The sequence below is a fragment of the Ipomoea triloba genome, chromosome 2, assembly GCF_003576645.1.
Source record: "Ipomoea triloba cultivar NCNSP0323 chromosome 2, ASM357664v1".
Classification (NCBI taxonomy): Eukaryota; Viridiplantae; Streptophyta; class Magnoliopsida; order Solanales; family Convolvulaceae; genus Ipomoea; species Ipomoea triloba.
The window spans coordinates 9,429,899-9,451,141 of NC_044917.1; the positions used below are offsets into that span (position 1 = coordinate 9,429,899).

The window sequence follows — 21,243 nt, forward strand, 5'->3', positions numbered from 1 at the left end:
TTTTCATACTAAATCAACCCTTGTTGAAGTCATGTGTTTTCTTAACTGTACACTTTTGTTTTCAAAAAAAAAAAAAAAAGTCACTTTTCAAATGAAGTTTTGCTTGATTTAGTATGTCTAACCCCCCCCCCCCCCCTTTTTTTTTTTGGTTTTGTAAGGGTTGTGTACTATAAAAAAATAAAAATTAAATAAAAAAATACTCCGTAAAAGATTTATCATCTACTATTATTGTTTTCGTGTCATTTGAATTGATTTTCTTTTCCTCTTGTGACTTCTTCTTTTGGGAGTCTAATAATCTAATATAATTATATAAGGTATGTATTTAGTTTATATGTATAATATAATATATCGATCTAGTGTCAATGAAATTTTTGAATATTCCTATTTATTGTTAAATGTTTTGGATTTTCTTTTTTAAATGGTATTAGGTTACTCTACCACTGAATTAAAAGGGCCTATTCAACGTAACTAATTTCTTATATGTCAATTCTTATTTGTTATTGCTTTTTTGCTTTTGCTTTCTTAGCTTTGTTTGTTTGTTTTTTTTTTCTATGTGCTTATTTTATGTTTTTTTTTTTTTTGTATCGTTATTACATTACACTTCGTAGTAGTTTGTTCTAGAATACAAATAATATCTTATGCAATTTTGGGAAAGTTTAAAAACTATTACAGTTTTCTATATTATTTTAATTTGTAATTATTTTTCTTCTCCTTCTTCTTCTTCTTCTTTTTTTGGGGTTTTGTTTTGTTCATGCTATTGTATTTCAGTATTTCGATGCAAGGGCAATTTGATGTATCATGGAGGATAGGGAGAATTCTTGAAAAAAATTTGTGCTTAAAAATCGACAGAGTCTTCACTGTGTTTCACAAAAAGAGTTGTGCAATAGTAATGGTCTCCTTAGCTACCAAATTATTAATTAATATGACATAAACATTATTTAATAAATATAAGACATGTCAAAGACCTTGTAGTCAAGCAGCATAGCTGTGGTCATCTCACCTGAGAGGTCACAGGTTTGATTTCCAGTGGGGGCGTTGGCTCGTATGTATGAACAGAATCAATAGTATTCAAAAAAATAAATACAAGACATGAAATATTATCACTAAATATTTTTAAAATTATTTGGATTATAAATACAATATTTGTTGCTTTTAAAAAAATACAATATATGTAAAATAATAAATGTAATTTTTTCTCTTTGATTTTTTATTTCTTCATAAAACAAAAGTTTTTTATTTAATGAGTAAACACACATGCTCACATTCTGTGTGTGAATGATAACGCGGTTGTGGATACGTCCGACGTTATCAATTTGACAATTAATTAATATAGCAACATTTTTACTTGAAAAAAATCCCTTTTTTGTTTGATGAGAAGGAAATTTTAAAAGTATTTGAAAATACCTTTGAAATTTCAAAATTCTCTCACACACTCTCTTTCTACACAGACATATCTATAAAGTTTCGCGTTTCCCACAAAATGAATAATACTATGTTTTTGTATTTGGCCCTGTTTGGTAAATAATCAGTCTATCAGTCAATTTTAGCTTATTTGACCACTATTAGTTGGTAAATAATAAGCTTTTTGCAACTCCAAAATGCTAAAATTCAAAAGGCTACTCAAAACAGCCTTTTCAATTAGCTTTTTGAGAAAAGAAATTATACCAAACAGCCATTAGCTAACAGCTAATTTATCAAACAACTTTCTACAATCAGCCAATGTTATCAACAAATCATACATTCTAACCCAAATAGCCAACCCAATCAGCTAACAGCTATTTACCAAACAGGACCTTTGCGTTTTATATTTTCTTGGCTTTTTTATTCACGCAAAGTGTATAGGCCTTGTTTGGTAAATGGTTGTTAGTTGATTGTGTTAGCTGATTGAGTTAAAAGGTATGATTAGTTGATAACATTAGCTGATTGTAGAAAGTTGTTTGGTAAATTAGCTGTTAGCTGATAGCTGTTTGTTATAATTTCTTTTCTCAAAAAGCTAATTGAAAAGGCTATTTTGAGTAGCATTTTGAATTTTAGTATTTTGAAGTTACAAAAAGCTTATTAATCAAACACTTATATTGATTTTTTAATCAAGTCAAACAACTAATAGTGGTCAAATAAACCAAAATTGACTAATAGGCTGATTATTTACGGAACAAGGCCATAATCAATTTCCTGTGTTCTCCATTGTACACTTCCACATGGACTTTATTTTAATTTTATATTATATTATTAATTATATGTATAATATAATATATAAAGTGTAACTGGTTCAAAATTTCTAAATATCCATCTTCGTTATTACTTTCATGGGCATCATTGCACGTCATACGCACGTACACGCACGTACATATAAATCGGCCGGATCTGTCCGTTGCAGAACACCTCATCTGCGGAAATTGAAGAAAACGCCATTTCCGTAGGAGCAAACGCGAACTCAAAATCCTCCTCCGTCTCCACTTTCACCACGTCCTTTGTTTCCTCTTCCTTGCTAGCACCTTCTCATGACGTATCGTTTTCCATGCCAGAAAACACATCATCACCGTGGGAAAACCCCAGAGTTGGCGTCTCACTGTATAGTCCTAAATTCCTCCACAACTCTCCCCGGTCCGCAATTTCCACAAGATTGTTACTGTAGCACACACTACATCTCAGAGGCGTCAATGACGAATCCAGGCTCCCTCTTCTGATCTTGGGTACATCGGATTAATACTATTTTACATTGAGTGGTGGTGATCACTTTACTCTTTTTTCTGGTTAACGGTGGTGATTTGGTGTGGTAGCCATTCTTTTTTGGTTTTGTGAGTTCTGCTTCAAGAGTCTAATATTCTAGTTCAGAATACCTCTCCTTATTTTTTCCTACTGAAGCACAAAGAGTCAGCAGTTGTCAAGGCTCAAACCCACTTCCATCCTCCATGTGGGAGTGTAAACGGGACACCCCGAGTGCCACTAGACCACATCTCTCCTTATTTTATTTCTCCACAAAATAAAAAAAAATATCTATAATTAGTAAACACACGTACTCACATGATGTGTGTGAAAAATATATTGGGTGTGCATATCTCCAACATTGTCACTTTAGAAATTAACTACTCCGTAATATATTGTTGGTCCCAACAAGAAAATGTTTCAGTACTGTCAGAAAACTTAAACTGGCGTCTCACTATTCAGCCCTGAATTCTTTGACAACTCTCGTCATAATTTCCACAAGATTATTATCGTAGCACAGACCAATCATATATTAGCGATACGATGAATCCGTAGCACAGACCAATCATATATTAGCGATACAATGAATCCGTACTCACCTGTATCATTCCGAGCTATGAAGAAACACACAACACATGCTTAATATGTACACAAGCGAATCTTGAATCCCCCAATTGCACACAGAACATGCACGCGTATATTCGATTTCAGCTAGTAATTTTGGTTTGGTGCGTTATACATCAATACGAAGGAGCTCATCTAGTTCAACCGTGAATAAATCCACTTGTTAGACACTCAAACCCTATCAGTACAGGCAAGTAGGAACTAGAAATCTGAAATGTATTCGTTGATGTGGTAGCCTCGTTGCTTTCAATTGACTAGTTCTCCTAGAGAATTTATGTTTTGTGGTGGTCCAAAATTAGAGCTTGCAAGCTCTTTAAAGACTCTCCATGACATTAGTGGTTCGTCTCAGAGGATTCAATAATACCATAGTTGCATTTCTCTTGTCATATTGAATGATGTCTCTTGATTTGGTGTGCAGATGAAACCAAATTAATGAATCTTCCTATTTTGAGAATTTTGAAAAATTCATTTTGGTGAAGTGAAATTGAAAAACGTAATCATCTTCATCAAGAGAGAGATGGCTTCTTCCTCTCTGCATTGGATTGTTAAAAATATGGTGCAACAGCTGCTAGATTTTGCCACTCTTGAAACCAACTGATATGAACAACCAAGCTCACGTCACAGCCAAAGGTGCTTGAATGAGAACAAAGATGAAAAGGAAACACTGTTGAGATCCCAAACTCCCTTTTTTCCATCAAATTTCTGATTGTCTAATATTGATTGAAGATATCCTTCAAATAAATATACAGTGAGTCCTAATCTAATTGAAACTAAGCTAACTATCTTTAACTTATAGTCTGACTAAAAACTATTCTATTATAACAAAAACAGAAATATAAGATCATGTCAAAAAATAGGATTCTGTCAATTACTCTCTCTCTCTAAATTTAACTTTCCTTGTGCTGGTCTACCTCTGCAGTATCACCTCCATTGCTCCTGTATTATTGAGATCAAAATTCAGTTGATGCTCTTCTGCTGCAAATGACCAAAAGGTATTTCAAAACCAATCAGAAACATATTTGATAGAGAAAGTGAGAACTTAGGATCATGATATCAGCTAAACTGTAGGATTATTCAAAAGTCGAGAAATATAGAAATATCGAATGTCAGCTAGTTCATATCTAAACCATGAGATAAGAACTTATATCAATGATTCTGTATAATCAAACATAAAATCACATTTCATCAAATTGAGGGCATACCTTATCCCTTTGAGCTTTTATAATTGTAGCCAACAGATCATCTCCTGCCAATTTCCGTACATGCTGTATCATTTCATGCCTTGTGATTCTCCTCTCCTACAAACAAATTTGACCTATTAGTCCTAACTAATAATAATGAATTTCCTTAGTGTCAACATTGCAGTTGGGGTGCCAGTAAAAACCATAGCATATCTCAAGAATAAAAGAAAAACAAGAAGACAACAATCACTTACTCTATGGTCCTTCTGGTATTTCGTAATCAACTTCATGCTTTGAGGTGGCAAAAATTTACCCAGTGCAGAAACCAGAGCTGGAAAAGAGATCCATGGCGAATTCGGTAACCTCAAAGGAACAGAATTTCTTTGAACCCCTGACAACCAAACAAATAGGCAACACATTAACAAAACCTTTTAATAGTTTCCTCTCAAAGTTACTGAACATCAAACGCCCAAGTTGCTCACCTTTTACAGAGGCCGGGACTCTGAAACTGACCACATATTGAGGCAAGATATGAGTATTCATGTTAGTACTCCACATAATATATTTTTTCGGGGACACTGAATCATCAACCCCAGAATCAAACTCCTCGGAACTGGGATGCCATTGTCCAGAACCGGGCGGCACAACCTCCATCTTCCCCAGGATCACGCGGCAAAGTAACAGATGCCTCACACCATTCTCATCGGCCACAGCGGATTTCAAACTAAAATCAACAGATCAACCAAAAAAGCAAGCTATTAGCATAGCAAGCACATTATAATATAATCATAAATCAAATATTGAACTATATAACTACATATACAATGAAGTAATGAGTCCTGAACTTTGACTGTTTTACCTAATTGAGTCTTATAACTTAGTAATTTCCCACTATTAATATTTAATTTAGCCTTCAATTATACTGATTTTACCCAATTCCGTCATCAATTATTCTTTCTCAATTTAATCTTGATTCTAACCAAGGACTTGATAGTTAGCTTATCAGCCAAATTGGCTTGTTTGACCACTATTAGCTTTTTTACTTGATTAAAAAGACAATATAAATATTTGATTAATTAGCTTTTTATAACAGCAAAACAACTTTTTCCATCAGTTCTTAGGAAAATAAATTATACCATCATTTTGCATATAATTTACCAAACATTAAACATTTTTCTAGACCAGCTAATTGTAACGTGCGGGGCACTTTACTACAGATTTCCGAGACGGGACACCTTGCCGAGGTTTGCTACATCCTTCCAGGCTTTTCTAGGAGTTGTACATAGGGTTCCATAGTTAGAATAATCTAAAATCATATACATATAAGTGTAGAGGTAATAGAGAAACATAAAACATTTTAAAATATTATGGAATCCTCGTAAAGAGAGTTAGAGAGGATTCTAGAGAATAAACCTTAGCCATAGGCTCCACTATCCATTGAGGAGGTGGAAAGAGTATAAATACCCTTAATGGGGCTCATTTCTAAACCATCCAAGAGAAGAATCCAAGAGTTAAACCTAAAGTGGAATCCAAGTGAGGAATAAGTGTGGAAATAATATAAGTTCCCTAGTTCCTTTAGCTTCTTGGCTAATTTATTTTCGGGAAGACTGACTTAACTATTTGAGGGGAAGGGGAAATATAGCTAAGGCCACGTAATGCTATTAACTAGTCAAATCTGGTAAAACTATTGGCCAAACACCCAATAAAACTATTTGCCAAACACCCAAAACCATTTGAGTACTGGACCAATTAAGCACAGAAGACTTTTAGAACATAATTAAATTGAGTATTAACTCATTATGAATTGTTTTCAAAAAAACTGAATTCGATCCATAATCATTAATTTAAGCAAACAAGAGCTTCAAAATGAGTGAATAGTTACCATCCAAGAGAAAAATTAGATGGAGAGAGATAGATTCCATGGCCATAACTTCCAGCGTTGTTGATTTTAGGAGCAAAACCATGTGAAAGAATAGCATTGATCTCATCCATGGAAGAAGCTCCATACCAAGCAAACTCCACATTAGCGGAGCCTCCATTCTTCTTCTCCACCGCTTTTGAGAAAATCCCAAAAATCTTAAGCTTTATCTCCTTAATCAACCCCTGATAAGAGCTCTTATAAATACCCTCAATTGTAGTTTGACAACCCAAAACCCCCAGACCCGAGAGCAACTTCTGCTTGATGGTATGATAAGCTTGTTCCCCTTCATCCACTTGGATCAACCCTTTCTCACATCCGAAATGAGAATCTACCTCATGAGCCGAACCCGAAATCCCGCTCTCACAATCCGATACCTCTGAGCGCTCCATTTCCGCCAACTTCTCTAGAAACTTCTCAAGAAGTCAGGAATCCAGCACTCATAAAGGAAAACTTAGGTAGAAGAGAGAAATAATTTCGACGGATTCCGAAATTCTGATTGCAAAAACAAAGAATTTGGAATCAAATTCTGATTCTATAAGATAATTTTAGAAGAGAAAAATCAACTCAAAAGAATAGAGGCATCTTGAAGCTAGCGAAAATAGCAATAAATAAAATTGAGAAAGAAGAGAAGCTAAGACGCAACTGAAACACCGCCATAGAATCGTCTCCCTTTGAGGTTTTACTGAAACAATATAAGCTCGAGAGGGAGGTTTTACTGAAACAATATAGGCTCGAGAGGGAGAAGGATGGCGGTGTTTGAGTTGGCCGACGTTGAGTGGCGGTCAAGGGAGAGTTAATTAAATGGCGGGGGTGGGATGTGAAATTACAAGAATGGGCTTTTCTTGGGAAGGTGTGCATCCTGGGTTTCGTGATCAAACGGGAAGTGGGAGAAAAGTCGTATGTGGGCGGAACGGATTTCGTGTGTCAATTTAGACCGTACCATAGAATAAACGGTTCTAGATGGGGCTGTCAACGGGTCGGATCTTCATAAATTCGGGTTATAACGGGATTATTTATACATGGTGAATACGTAAACAGAAAAAATCAAAATGTTGACTAATATTGATTTATATTTTTTTTTAAACAAAATATATTTGTTTAATTTCAACCCGTGAAATCTTGATACATACTCCAGCGAGAATGGGATGGGGATCACAATTCGACTATTCGAGGAATAGGAATAGGAATAGGAATACTCTTCTCCCAAATTAAGAATGGGAGAAGAGGAATAGGAATACTCCTGGCAGGGAGCTGGCTAGCTAAATATTTAGGAATATTTAAATATGTTTGCAGCCAGCTAGCTAGGGTTTTGGTCAGCAGCCATAGCCACGTGAAAAGGTTGCACCTTATTTTAAAACTTGCAGGGTGAAGACGAAAGAGACCGACATCTGTTTTGGACGGCGCGCCCTGCTCAATTCCATGGGCACTAACTTTTTAAAATGGAAAATAGTATTTGTACTTCCGGATTATATTTCCTTTTTTTTTTTGAAAACTCCAGATTATATTTCCTAATGAAACAACATGCTCTAAAAATTAGAGCATCCGAGCATTGGTAATAAATTAATAATAGGATTTTTTTGTTGTTTTTAAGAATTTTTTGTGAGTGTGACTAGAAAAGAGAATATGAGAGGAGAAAAAAATTTAAAAAAATAGAAAAAAATGAAAACATAAAACAAAATATAAGACAAAATAAATAAATAAAAACTATGTCTTTATGCGCCCAGGCGGGCACGAGAACTGCGGCTCACGCGAGTGAGACGCGGCTTCTTCCTCATAGCAGGGGGCCCACCATTTCTACCAAAATCTCATTTTTGTCGGAGAAAATAATCACTAAAAACCTACCCTCGCATTTGTTAAAAACCCAACACTAAGTTTTTACTATTTCAAAATCTCACCTAAAAACTCTATTGGCGAAGGCCTTCCTTCCTCAATAGTGATCGTTTTTTAGGAGGTTTTGCATGTGTGACTAGGAAAAAGAAAATAAGAGTGGAGGGAAAAAACAAAAATAAAATCTGTAATAATAAAAAAAAAAAATAACGCACCCGTCTGGGCGCGAGAGTTGCACCTCACGCAGCGTGAGGCGCTTCTCTTGTCTCACAGCAGGCCTCACTTTCACTGCAAAAACTCCAAATTTGCAGGATAACTTCTTCCTCTCTTTCTCTCTCTCCCCTCTCTTTCTTCCAACTAACCATTAATTGTCTAAAAAAATGTGCAAATCCACAAGTGTGGAAAGCCTTAGCGATGGTTTTTTCTTGGTTTTTGTCAGATCTAAAAATTAGAAGTGGAATTTTGTTGATGTGGTGCATAGTTTTTTCGTTGATTGTAACTCCTGCAAGTTTGGGTTTTTAATGGGCCCCATTTAACTCATGCAAGTTTGGGTTTTTGTTGATGCTGGCGCGTCTGGTATAATTTTTTTTTTTTTTAACTTTTCATCTTTCTTGTCATCAATTTGTTTGTTTTTTCTTTTTCTTTGTCCTTACCCACTTTGTTTTCTCTTTCCTTGTTGGCACATAAAAACCCGTGAAAAATACAACAATAATGTAAAATAGTGTTGTTAAAAAAATGTTTTCCTTGAATTTGAGGAAAACTAGTTTTTCCTTTGTTTGATTCATGAAAAATATTATTCAATTTTATTTTATATACACTGTAGTTTAATGACATCATAACTCAAATATCATTTTGATATAACTACAGTTTTATTTGACAATATACACTCAATTTATGAGACTTGTCATTTAGTTTTATTTTATACATACTGTAGTTTCATTATAGCACAACTAAAGTATCATTTTAAAAGTATAGTTTCATTTGACAATATGCACTCAATATATGAGACTTGTTATTTAGTTTCATTTTAGATACCGTATAGTTTCATTACAACACAACTAAAGTATCATTTTGATATATAATTACAATTTCATTTGACAATATATACTCAATATGTGAGACATGTTATTCGGTTTCATTTTATATACACTGTAACTTACTTACAATACATTTAAAGTATCATTTTAGTTCAATTACAGTTTCATTTGACAATGTACAGTGAATATATGAGACATATTACTTAGTTTCATTTTAGATACACTATAATTTTCATTATAACACAACTAAAGTATCATATTTTGATATAACTATAATTTCATTTGAAAATATATACTCAATATGTGAAATATGTTATTTAATTTCATTTTAGATCCAATATAATTTTATTTTATTCAGAACATATCATAAATACGAGATTAATAATGACCATAATTTTTGTTTCTTTTTATTTAATTAAAGAGCCCATTTCTCAGATAAGGCCTCTTGGGGTCCAGACACAGCTCAAAATGGATCAAAAGCATACTAAGGCCTTCACCAATAGTGAATGTTGGCACAAAACTTAAGAAAAATTTGATGAGGATGCCCTGCAAGAATGGGGATTTTGCATAGATGTGGGTCCCATTCCTATTTACAAAGCAAAAGAAATGCGCGCGTTTAAGCCAAATTGGGCGCCCAGCGGCGCGTAAATACTGTCATTATTATTATTATTATTTTTTTAATTTTATCCTTTGTTTTATTTTTTACTTTTCTTTTTTTCCTCCACCTCATTTTCTCTTTTCTAATCACGCTCCTCAAAAACTACACCAAAGTTTAACTATTGGGATTAGCCTAATTAAGTCCATTTGGCGCCAACTTAATGAGTAAGTATCCTTCAAATTCGATATTTCCAAGATAGATTAATAATGAGCCAACATTTTATCAGATCAATCAAAGCATGCGTCGCCCACCACTTGCATAATTGTTGCATTAAAATCTGTGGCCTATTTCTTGCTTATCAGCTGCCATTTCAACAAATTCTCCAAATTTAAAGGCAATCGGAACCAGGCCCCGTCCTATTGTTCTATAGGTTCAGACATGACCAAAAAAAAGGTCATACTTCAAAGGCAGCATTATACCTTAAATTGAAATTACATAAGAAAATAATCTAATATCAAATAAAGTAAAATTCACAAATTTTTAAAAATTTTACATGACAATAATCATGAAAAAAAAAAGTATAGGCATTTCTCTTCTACTTGGTAACCGTAGAATGACTTCCGAAAAATGTTTTTCAAGTTTTCAGTGTTTGACAACGTCCACAAACTACGGTCAACGGGAAATGTTTTCTATTAACCCAAGAAAAATCAATTCATTTTTCCGTAAGTCATTTTTCGGAATCGCCAAAATGGCCAGTTCGCATGTTCTCGACCAAAATGTAAGTTGAAAATTATTAAAGTTAATTAAAATCACTGATTTTACTTAATTACTTATTTTGATTCGAATTATTGTTTACCACCAAATAAAGAAACTACTTTTACTAAAACCCATCTTAATTGCTAAGTATTTAATTCCAATTTCAAACCAAGCTTCACGTTACCTTACATAATCTAAGGGCAATGGTGAGTTCTGTGAACAAAAATTATGAAAATGTACCAAAATCTCAAGTACAAGAGAGTCCTTCAATTTGTGAATGTACTTAACCAAGTATGTACATATACTCACCATGCCATTTTGAACAAAGAGAATGATATCTCAATGTTAAACATTTTGGTTTTCGCATTTCTATACACTCAAGATCAGGAACAAGAACATTAATTCACAAATATACATAAAAGGGAATTGGAGTAGGAGCTTCATTCACAACCAGGCTCCCCATCCAGGAAACATGTGACACAAACGATCTGGATCGGTTGCATCTTGTATGAGTTGTTGTACCTAAACACAAGTAAAAATGGAATTTAACCAGTAAATCTGTGCAAGAAACACTAGAAATGCACATGGAATCAAATAGCATGATATTCCCAAACATCTTTCAACTAAATTACTTAGTATGGTATTTTGGCAATCTTTTTCCTTTACTTTCCACAGCAATCTTGTTTGACAATTAGCTGTTAGCTATTAGCTGGTTGTATTAGTCATTAGTTGATTGCGTTAACTACATAAACTATTTGACTTGCAACTATAGGCTACATTCATAAGCACAGTTGCACAAAATCATAAGTTACAACATGGAAGATGCTTTACTGGTATGTGAGTGTACTGACAGTGGAAATGTTTATTACTAGCATATTCGTTAAAATCTGAAGGAAATGCTTCTAATCCCAGCCCAGGAAGGTATCAGATAGATGAGTAGATCATTTAAAATTGAAGAGAAGGTAAAAGATTCAAGATTAGTTTATCATGGTGAGCTGATTACATACATGCTAGAGGTTACAATATTACCTGACCATGCACACTTCTTAATTCACCTTCCTCGTATCCATCTAATTTTTGTTTAACACGCATCAGGGCCCTTGCAGCATCTTTGTTCCCTTCATATTCATCTTCTTGTGAGCCCTCCAAACTAGTCTCCAAATCTTCATCAATTTCCTAAGAGAAACCGGCAATTATTATTATTAGTACAAGTAGTAGAATTTCCTAAATATCATGTCTATTTTGAAATAATAACACAATATCCAAAATCCAAAATCTAAAATATTCTAAAATTCGACCTTCTTTTTGGTAAAATGAATTGGAAATGCATTTCCAGACTTTTTTGTAATTAGGAAATGGCCCAAAATTTTCTGGAAACTTTTGGTTTGTTAGGAAACAGCACGGAAACATTTCCAAGCATATTTCAGAGATGAAACACTTTCAGAGTTTCCATGCAACATAGTAACAAATCAAATGAGAAGCAACAATGCAAATTAAACAAGACTACATGGAACCGTTAAATACAATAACCAAAAGAGGCGTGACCTCAATGCATCGGATGTGATTAAACTGATGAAACACTGGGAAATACAAAAATGGTGAATCATTAAACAATGTTATTTGTGACATTCAAGAAAATAAATGGAGTATTTGGTGCAATTCAGGTTTTTAGTAGATTAGTATGTGGATATAACTTAATGTTAGAAAATCAATGTTTTAACTACTAATAGAGTTAATACCACTTTTGTTCCCTCAACTATAGTGACACTTTCACTTTTAATCATTGACTATTAATTTGATGACTTTCTTAAATTGACCACATTCAGTCCAAAATGCCCTTCCTCGGTTATGAAGATTCATAACAGCTGGCATATATGCAGAGTAGAAATAGGGAGTAAAATTACTAATATACCTTCTGGCGTTGCAAGGCCTTTAGAGGGGACAGAGCCCACTTGTACAAAGGATCATGGATGAAGACCTGCAGTAAAATTCATCAGTTTCGGATAAGCCAAAGTATTCTGACCCCCTTTCTGAATGCAAGAGTATGTACAATAATTATTGCACCTCAACAATGGTTAGCAGTGCCTCTTTATTTGTCCGCATTACAGAAAGTGTTTCTTCACAGCATCTTCTGAAGACCCCTTCCACTCCAGTTATGCCCATACCGTCTATTATGTCCCTAGTCAGCCTGAAGGGTACCTACAGGAGATGATTATAGATTAGTTTCTAAAAACAAGCTGAAGAAATAAAAGAATGAGTGAACAACAATATTAACAGAAATGAGAACTATTAAAGATGAAATGGACAAACCCTCTCAGGTGTTTTAAGCATAAGGCCTTGCTCAAATGCAACGCCAAGATCTATGTGAACGACTTCTGCAGTAGTTTGATCAACGAGGATGTTCATCAAATGTCGATCTCCCAGTCCAACAATGTAACCCACCTGAGAGCCAAATTTAAAAGGGAAGAAATAAGAAAGAAAATAGCACCCTTACTATGAAAAACAGATTTCATCCTACCAACACTGAAGTTTCAGTTAACATAGACGCTGTAAAAGTGATAATGAACAGTCTTGTGTGCAAGGATGGGATTTATCAGATAGGGTAAATTGTGCCAATGGTAAAGTTGACTCATGAAGGAATCAAAACACTTGAGCTCCGATTAACAATGTCCGGTTCCAAGATCACTTGTTGCAGTTGAGCACAAATAATAAGAGTATCGTTTTAATAACATTGCTGCAAGTTAAATTTGGCCATCGTCTTCCTTCCACTCTAGTCATAAGTGATCATATCAACATGGTCTTCCTCTTCTGAGCACTAGTAAAAGGAAACCCTAGTGGCCTAGTGTGACTGTAGACACAGACAAATTTTAAACCATGTAAAATATTGCGTTCCTCATCCTTGCTTTACTTCTTGTTGGTTGTGTTAATAATTTACTACTATCCAAACAATTTCTCAGGGAGTCAGGGGGAGTTGGCATCCATATGGGCAAATGGCTGTGAAACTTTTCATATAATTCCACTTTCAGATTTAAAGATGATTTGGCATGCCAGACATAAGGATTAAGGAGTAGATATTATGTAATTTATTTCTCTTCTTTAAAGGATAGCCTCGCCCCAAATGACTTTATTTCTTACTTGTCCAAGTCGTTTTTGTTCTGTGTGATTAAAACGCATATACTAGGTTAAGAGTTGCATTTAAGATTTAAGAAGATATTATGCATTTGCTTCTCTGAGAATAGGAAGTTAAAATTTATGATTTGATGATATTCTGTGACCCTTTGCAAACTAGTCAGTCTATGATGTAGCAAACTCACCATTGAACTAGCTGCCACACTTCTCGTATAAGCCAACCTCTTTTCAAACCAATCAGCTGGATGTAAAAATCTCTCCAAGAAAAAGTGATGCATGACAGGCCTAAACCAAACATAATTTATGTTGTTTAAAAAGTGCGTTTGAAAATCTCAAAGGCATAGTATGTTTGAAAAAAATTAATAGACCTATAATTGTCACAAACTTCTTGGAAAGCCTTGCGCTTGTCATGCTCCTACACACAACAGAGACTATCAGATACCATATTCATTCTTTTTAAACAAAGAAATACCAGATAAAACTTGTTGATTGCACACAGACATTTTAATTTAGATGTAAGTTAATCAACAGGAATAAAATATACTTCAACTAATATATGGAAAGTTGTTTTTTTTTTTTTTTTTTTTTAACAAACAAACAAAAGCACCTTCTCCACTAATCCATAGCTTAGAACATGCAATCTCATAGACAAAAGCACCTTCTCCACTAATACACATTCCACTGGAATTGTACAACAATTGTTGAATATTAGGAAACTATTATTCAATATTAGGAAACTCCTAGTGGACTGGACTTAGTTTTCTATTCCTATTAGGGTTTCCTATTCCTATTATGGTAGATTTGGTAGGTAGTTTAGTATATATAGAGGCATAGAGAAGAACCCCATTGTACTCTTTCATTCTAATATACTCATATATTCTATTATTCTCTGGTTTCTCACATACTTTGCTTCCGCCTAACTGGCGGGTGGTTGTTATTCTCCACCCGCCAGGTCTTTCAATCCCTCAATTTCAACATGGTATCAGAGCCTAAACCCTAGGACCCAATCCCCATTGCCGTAGCAGCCGCACCTCGCCGGGAATTATCGCCGCGCCACCCCGACTGTTTCACGTTCACCGTCGATCTCGTGGTTCTTCCTCCGATCTAACACCACAGAGCCCTCGGGAACATCATCGCGAGTCTTCCGCCGCAAACCCGGTCGCCGTCCGCCGCCGCACGTGCCCTCACGCGCCGCCGCCGTCGTCGGGAAGTTCGAGAGTTTTCCGGCCATATCTCCGTCACCCGGTCTCCGATCAGGACGCCGCGACCACTACTGGAATCGTCTCGAGGAGACGCACCTGCCCGTGTTGTCGGAATTCCCCGTCGCCGCCACCGGCCGCCGGTCACCGCCGCCAGTTTCCGGCCACCGTCGCCTGTTCATTCCAGTGTGATTGGAGTCTGTTTGGAGTGTATTTGGATTTTGGTTCATAAGGTTTTGGGTTCACAGTTGCTTCCAGTGTGTTTGGAGTTTGGTTTAAAGTGTTTGGTTCAGCAGCAGTGTGTTTGGAGTTTTGTTTTTTTGTTAAGCAGTTCACAGTAAACTCCTTTGCTATTCTTTGCTCCCTTTTTCGCCTCTACCGCTCTCAATGAAGTTCAATGAAGGCTTTGTTAGCATGTCCTACTTTATCCTTGGTGTGTTCATCTCCATTCCCGAGGTTCGTGTTCAACTCCATCCTCGGTGTGTTCATTCCCAAGATCATGTTCAGCTCCGTTCTTGGTGTGTTCACCTTTATTCCCAAGGATTGTGTTCAGCTCCATTCTTGGTGCATTCGTCTTCATTCCCAAGGAAGGGTCAGGCATAGCGCAATCTCTTTTGAAGCCATCAATCCTAGAGTGCTTATGTTGTTGTGGTGGTGTTCGTGTTTACCCTTGGAGCCATTATTCCCAAGGATGTTCGTGACAAGCTTCGCCCTTGATGCATTTCCAAGGGTTGTGTATAGCATTGTCCCTCTGAAGCCATCCAGCACTGTTATCCTCTAGTTAGCTTTTAATTTTCATTTGTAATTTTGAGTGAGGTAGAGTGTTTGTTTTGATTCAAGCTTGGAACTTTCAAATGTTCCAGCTTGAGGGGGAGTGTTGAATATTAGGAAACTATTATTCAATATTAGGAAACTCCTAGTGGACTGGACTTAGTTTTCTATTCCTATTAGGGTTTCCTATTCCTAGTATGGTAGATTTGGTAGGTAGTTTAGTATATATAGAGGCATAGAGAAGAACCCCATTGTACTCTTTCATTCTAATATACTCATATATTCTATTATTCTCTGGTTTCTCACATACTTTGCTTCCGCCTAACTGGCGGGTGGTTGTTATTCTCCACCCGCCAGGTCTTTCAATCCCTCAATTTCAACAACAGTTAACAGTTGCAAATGTAGTCCCTCATAGACAGATACTAAAAAACGTTAAAAAGCAAGAGCAGAATGGTAATTACACTAAAAAATGTGTTCCCTACTATGGAATTAAGTTTACACCACAGATATAAATTGGATACTAAAAGTCTCATTTCCTTGTAATAATAGTGTCATACTTAAGGGTTTGAAAAGTCTGGCAGTAGGGCCTCATGCCCTCATAAAATGTCACCTAAAGCACATATATAAGACCTAAATTTAAACATCCAAAGGGATAAAACCTTAAAGCTAGACTGGATTCTTAGCTTTCATAACCCCTGCCCCTCCCCACCAACCCCCAACAAAAAAGAGATTTGCTCTTACATACAAATTTGATATGTATATACATTATGTGCAAAGAACCATAGTTTCATTTGAAGAAGTCCAGTTTAACAAAAGGGAAGTACAGCATTGAAAGCTAGTTTAGGTACACTAATAAGAAGCTGATAGCAGTGATTCACTAAACAAGATAACAAATTAACAAGCCAATAGAACATTCAAGGAAAGTACAAAAAAATGGCACTTGCCGTAAGCATGTACTGTCGACATTTAAGAAATGTCCAGTCTCCCACTCCATAGCGTCCATGGGCACCTCCGTCTCTTGTGCTAAAGAATGTAGATAAGTTCAGTATCCAACTGGTTTGTATTAATTATTCTGGTAGATGTACTGACCTCCCTATAAGGTATTCACCAAGAGGAACTGTGCCATTCACCCATTCAAGAACACCAGCACTCGGAGTGAAAGGAACAACCTGTACCACAAGCAGAAAAATGAGTGGCAGAAGAAGAAAGTAATGCATGCATAATTTAAGTATACATTTTATCAATTTAAAGTTTTATTCACATGATTTATTAACAAAAAAAAAATGGGCATGCTGTTGTAAGGGCGTACAATAGCTTGTCCATAAGTAATCAGCTGCGTTGAGATGCTTCATCCACAAAAAGGAATGGTCTATGACCTATGTTGAAAATATATGCATATGATTTCTGGTTGGGTTAAAAAATCTTTTTCACTATAAAAGATATAATCAGTCAGTGGTCCTATGTCAAGCTTCACCGATGTTGTAATGGTAACACTTCATTTTATTGGCTTGTTTCAGAGAGTGTTTTACTGCTACAGCAACATTTAAAAAAAAAAAAAACCACACACAAACACACACAATTTTGAGTAATCATAAGCCAATATCAGTTAATTATTGAAAATTAAGCAATTGAAGGGTACTAAGATTTACTCAGAAATCTGGTGAAACGGTAGATCAAGACTATATTGAAGTTTATGCTATTCATAATACAGTACTCAAGGAAAAGTAAATGCTTGGGTAAATTTGATTCTAAATACACTTATATGATATGATATAATTTTACTCAAGATTGTAATGGTAAACACAATGTTACGATACTTTTTTTTTTTCCATTTTCGGTATACTCTTTTTTATTTTCCATTTTCGAAAGGTTTATTTGAAGTATCTAACAACAAATGCTAATGCTTATCCTCTTCAAATCAACATATTACCTTGTATGTACGAATTCTCAGTCTCCTTTTCCAGGTGTCTCGATGGTTCTGCAAGAAAGTATTAACTAAACCAAAGAACTGTTCCATCACCTGCATGTTATTTTCGAACATTTCAATGAACGATTCAATATCTAATACATGAAAAAATGAACCAAAATTTACAGGCATAATGAATAGCATAATAAATAATTAAGATTTGCAAAGGATGGATGGCTCTAAAAGCACATTATTGAAGTAGATATTAGAAATTATTGTTGAAATTGAGGGATTGAAATGCTTGAAGGGTGGCGACTACCTAGCAATTAGGTGGAAGCAAAGTATATAAAAAATGAAAGAAAGAATATATTATTGTATTAAAAATAATAGATTGCATATAAATTAAGAAGTTTAAGCATGCTTATATAGGAATATAATGGGCATGGGTTAGTTTAAAACTAGAGCTGCACTAGGGTTTCTAGTTTCTAAATTTCAACAATCCTTAACCTACTAATGGAGATTATGTTTTCCAAATTGTCACATCTTATCCTTATGATTATTATTTCATCCATAGGCAAACACAAAATGAAAATATAAATGTAACATTGGATACCCACTGTGTTACAGACAAACAATTTAATTAAAAAAAGGCCAGTAACTCTTACAGCATCCTGTCTCAGATCATCATTGCCAGATTTTGCCAGTTGTCTGTACTTGTTTCCATCAGAGCCCAAGCATTCAACTACTTTTGGAGCATTTATACCATTCATTATACTGCCACAAAAACAGAGCTAGTAAGTTGGTGTGGCTATAAACAAGTCATCAATCTGAAAATGAATGGATATGGCATAGCAAACACATACGTGACTGAATCTGTCAATCCTTTGAAGTGAGGAAAGGACCCCTCACTGTACAGACAACTAGGGTCTATAGGAACATTGGCTGTTATGACAGGAACCTGAAATTCCATATTTCATCTTTAATAGTCTGATAGAAATCATGAGGAGGTGGTCTGGCAGGGGGCAAACGGGCCGTCACCCACCATAAGACAGATGCAATAAGAGAAAATACACCTAAATTACGAGAAAAATATTCTATGGGGAGTATTAACTGTTAAAGTATAATATATAAACTATTAATAGTATATAAACTATTAGTAGTGGATTCCTTATATTAAGGCTAGTGGAGCACTAGCATGTATTAGGGCAGGATTTAGGGAGTCTTGTCTCTCCCTCTCTCCTATATATGTGTATCAGTTTATGCAGTGAAGAACACACAGAAAACACAGAAAATATAACTCTTTTAGCTACTGCCCACATTCAGCTTCTTCCCTTTTAGTTCTTAACATTAACTTAGGTATGTAAGTGGATGTACATAGATTATAACAGAAATACTTCTATTTCTAGACAANTGTTGAATATTAGGAAACTATTATTCAATATTAGGAAACTCCTAGTGGACTGGACTTAGTTTTCTATTCCTATTAGGGTTTCCTATTCCTATTATGGTAGATTTGGTAGGTAGTTTAGTATATATAGAGGCATAGAGAAGAACCCCATTGTACTCTTTCATTCTAATATACTCATATATTCTATTATTCTCTGGTTTCTCACATACTTTGCTTCCGCCTAACTGGCGGGTGGTTGTTATTCTCCACCCGCCAGGTCTTTCAATCCCTCAATTTCAACATGGTATCAGAGCCTAAACCCTAGGACCCAATCCCCATTGCCGTAGCAGCCGCACCTCGCCGGGAATTATCGCCGCGCCACCCCGACTGTTTCACGTTCACCGTCGATCTCGTGGTTCTTCCTCCGATCTAACACCACAGAGCCCTCGGGAACATCATCGCGAGTCTTCCGCCGCAAACCCGGTCGCCGTCCGCCGCCGCACGTGCCCTCACGCGCCGCCGCCGTCGTCGGGAAGTTCGAGAGTTTTCCGGCCATATCTCCGTCACCCGGTCTCCGATCAGGACGCCGCGACCACTACTGGAATCGTCTCGAGGAGACGCACCTGCCCGTGTTGTCGGAATTCCCCGTCGCCGCCACCGGCCGCCGGTCACCGCCGCCAGTTTCCGGCCGCCGTCGCCTGTTCATTCCAGTGTGATTGGAGTCTGTTTGGAGTGTATTTGGATTTTGGTTCATAAGGTTTTGGGTTCACAGTTGCTTCCAGTGTGTTTGGAGTTTGGTTTAAAGTGTTTGGTTCAGCAGCAGTGTGTTTGGAGTTTTGTTTTTTTGTTAAGCAGTTCACAGTAAACTCCTTTGCTATTCTTTGCTCCCTTTTTCGCCTCTACCGCTCTCAATGAAGTTCAATGAAGGCTTTGTTAGCATGTCCTACTTTATCCTTGGTGTGTTCATCTCCATTCCCGAGGTTCGTGTTCAACTCCATCCTCGGTGTGTTCATTCCCAAGATCATGTTCAGCTCCGTTCTTGGTGTGTTCACCTTTATTCCCAAGGATTGTGTTCAGCTCCATTCTTGGTGCATTCGTCTTCATTCCCAAGGAAGGGTCAGGCATAGCGCAATCTCTTTTGAAGCCATCAATCCTAGAGTGCTTATGTTGTTGTGGTGGTGTTCGTGTTTACCCTTGGAGCCATTATTCCCAAGGATGTTCGTGACAAGCTTCGCCCTTGATGCATTTCCAAGGGTTGTGTATAGCATTGTCCCTCTGAAGCCATCCAGCACTGTTATCCTCTAGTTAGCTTTTAATTTTCATTTGTAATTTTGAGTGAGGTAGAGTGTTTGTTTTGATTCAAGCTTGGAACTTTCAAATGTTCCAGCTTGAGGGGGAGTGTTGAATATTAGGAAACTATTATTCAATATTAGGAAACTCCTAGTGGACTGGACTTAGTTTTCTATTCCTATTAGGGTTTCCTATTCCTATTATGGTAGATTTGGTAGGTAGTTTAGTATATATAGAGGCATAGAGAAGAACCCCATTGTACTCTTTCATTCTAATATACTCATATATTCTATTATTCTCTGGTTTCTCACATACTTTGCTTCCGCCTAACTGGCGGGTGGTTGTTATTCTCCACCCGCCAGGTCTTTCAATCCCTCAATTTCAACAACAGTTAACAGTTGCAAATGTAGTCCCTCATAGACAGATACTAAAAAACGTTAAAAAGCAAGAGCAGAATGGTAATTACACTAAAAAATGTGTTCCCTACTATGGAATTAAGTTTACACCACAGATATAAATTGGATACTAAAAGTCTCATTTCCTTGTAATAATAGTGTCATACTTAAGGGTTTGAAAAGTCTGGCAGTAGGGCCTCATGCCCTCATAAAATGTCACCTAAAGCACATATATAAGACCTAAATTTAAACATCCAAAGGGATAAAACCTTAAAGCTAGACTGGATTCTTAGCTTTCATAACCCCTGCCCCTCCCCACCAACCCCCAACAAAAAAGAGATTTGCTCTTACATACAAATTTGATATGTATATACATTATGTGCAAAGAACCATAGTTTCATTTGAAGAAGTCCAGTTTAACAAAAGGGAAGTACAGCATTGAAAGCTAGTTTAGGTACACTAATAAGAAGCTGATAGCAGTGATTCACTAAACAAGATAACAAATTAACAAGCCAA

The 21,243-nt window shown here is 36.0% G+C and overlaps 2 protein-coding genes across 3 annotated transcripts in view; both read right to left on the reverse strand.

Moving 5' to 3' along the window:
• Nucleotides 1-3,997: 3,997 nt before the first annotated feature.
• On the reverse strand, nucleotides 3,998-7,194 carry LOC116007227 (probable inactive poly [ADP-ribose] polymerase SRO5). 2 transcript variants are annotated; one of them, XM_031247858.1, is made up of 6 exons: nucleotides 7,076-7,191; nucleotides 6,394-6,924; nucleotides 4,994-5,235; nucleotides 4,766-4,902; nucleotides 4,533-4,628; nucleotides 3,998-4,305 (listed from the first exon to the last, which is right to left on the reverse strand). In XM_031247858.1, the coding sequence occupies exons 2-6, from the start codon at nucleotides 6,819-6,821 to the stop codon at nucleotides 4,288-4,290; spliced, it is 921 nt and encodes a 306-aa protein (XP_031103718.1). In that variant the 5' UTR covers nucleotides 6,822-6,924; nucleotides 7,076-7,191; the 3' UTR covers nucleotides 3,998-4,287. The 2 variants fall into 2 exon arrangements, with proteins under 2 accessions (XP_031103718.1, XP_031103710.1); XM_031247850.1 differs by having other exon boundaries at nucleotides 6,394-7,194.
• A 3,592-nt stretch (nucleotides 7,195-10,786) lies between these two features.
• Nucleotides 10,787-21,243, reverse strand: part of LOC116010243 (serine/threonine-protein kinase ATM) — a 57,862-nt gene continuing 47,405 nt past the window's right edge. Inside the window, exons 73-79 of the mRNA XM_031249564.1 lie at nucleotides 14,148-14,194; nucleotides 13,965-14,064; nucleotides 12,961-13,092; nucleotides 12,715-12,849; nucleotides 12,563-12,628; nucleotides 11,680-11,826; nucleotides 10,787-11,172 (exon numbers count right to left, since the gene is read on the reverse strand). Of these exons, the coding sequence (XP_031105424.1) occupies nucleotides 11,095-11,172; nucleotides 11,680-11,826; nucleotides 12,563-12,628; nucleotides 12,715-12,849; nucleotides 12,961-13,092; nucleotides 13,965-14,064; nucleotides 14,148-14,194 (705 nt within the window). The 3' untranslated portion in view covers nucleotides 10,787-11,094. The remainder of the gene's footprint in view (nucleotides 11,173-11,679; nucleotides 11,827-12,562; nucleotides 12,629-12,714; nucleotides 12,850-12,960; nucleotides 13,093-13,964; nucleotides 14,065-14,147; nucleotides 14,195-21,243) is intronic.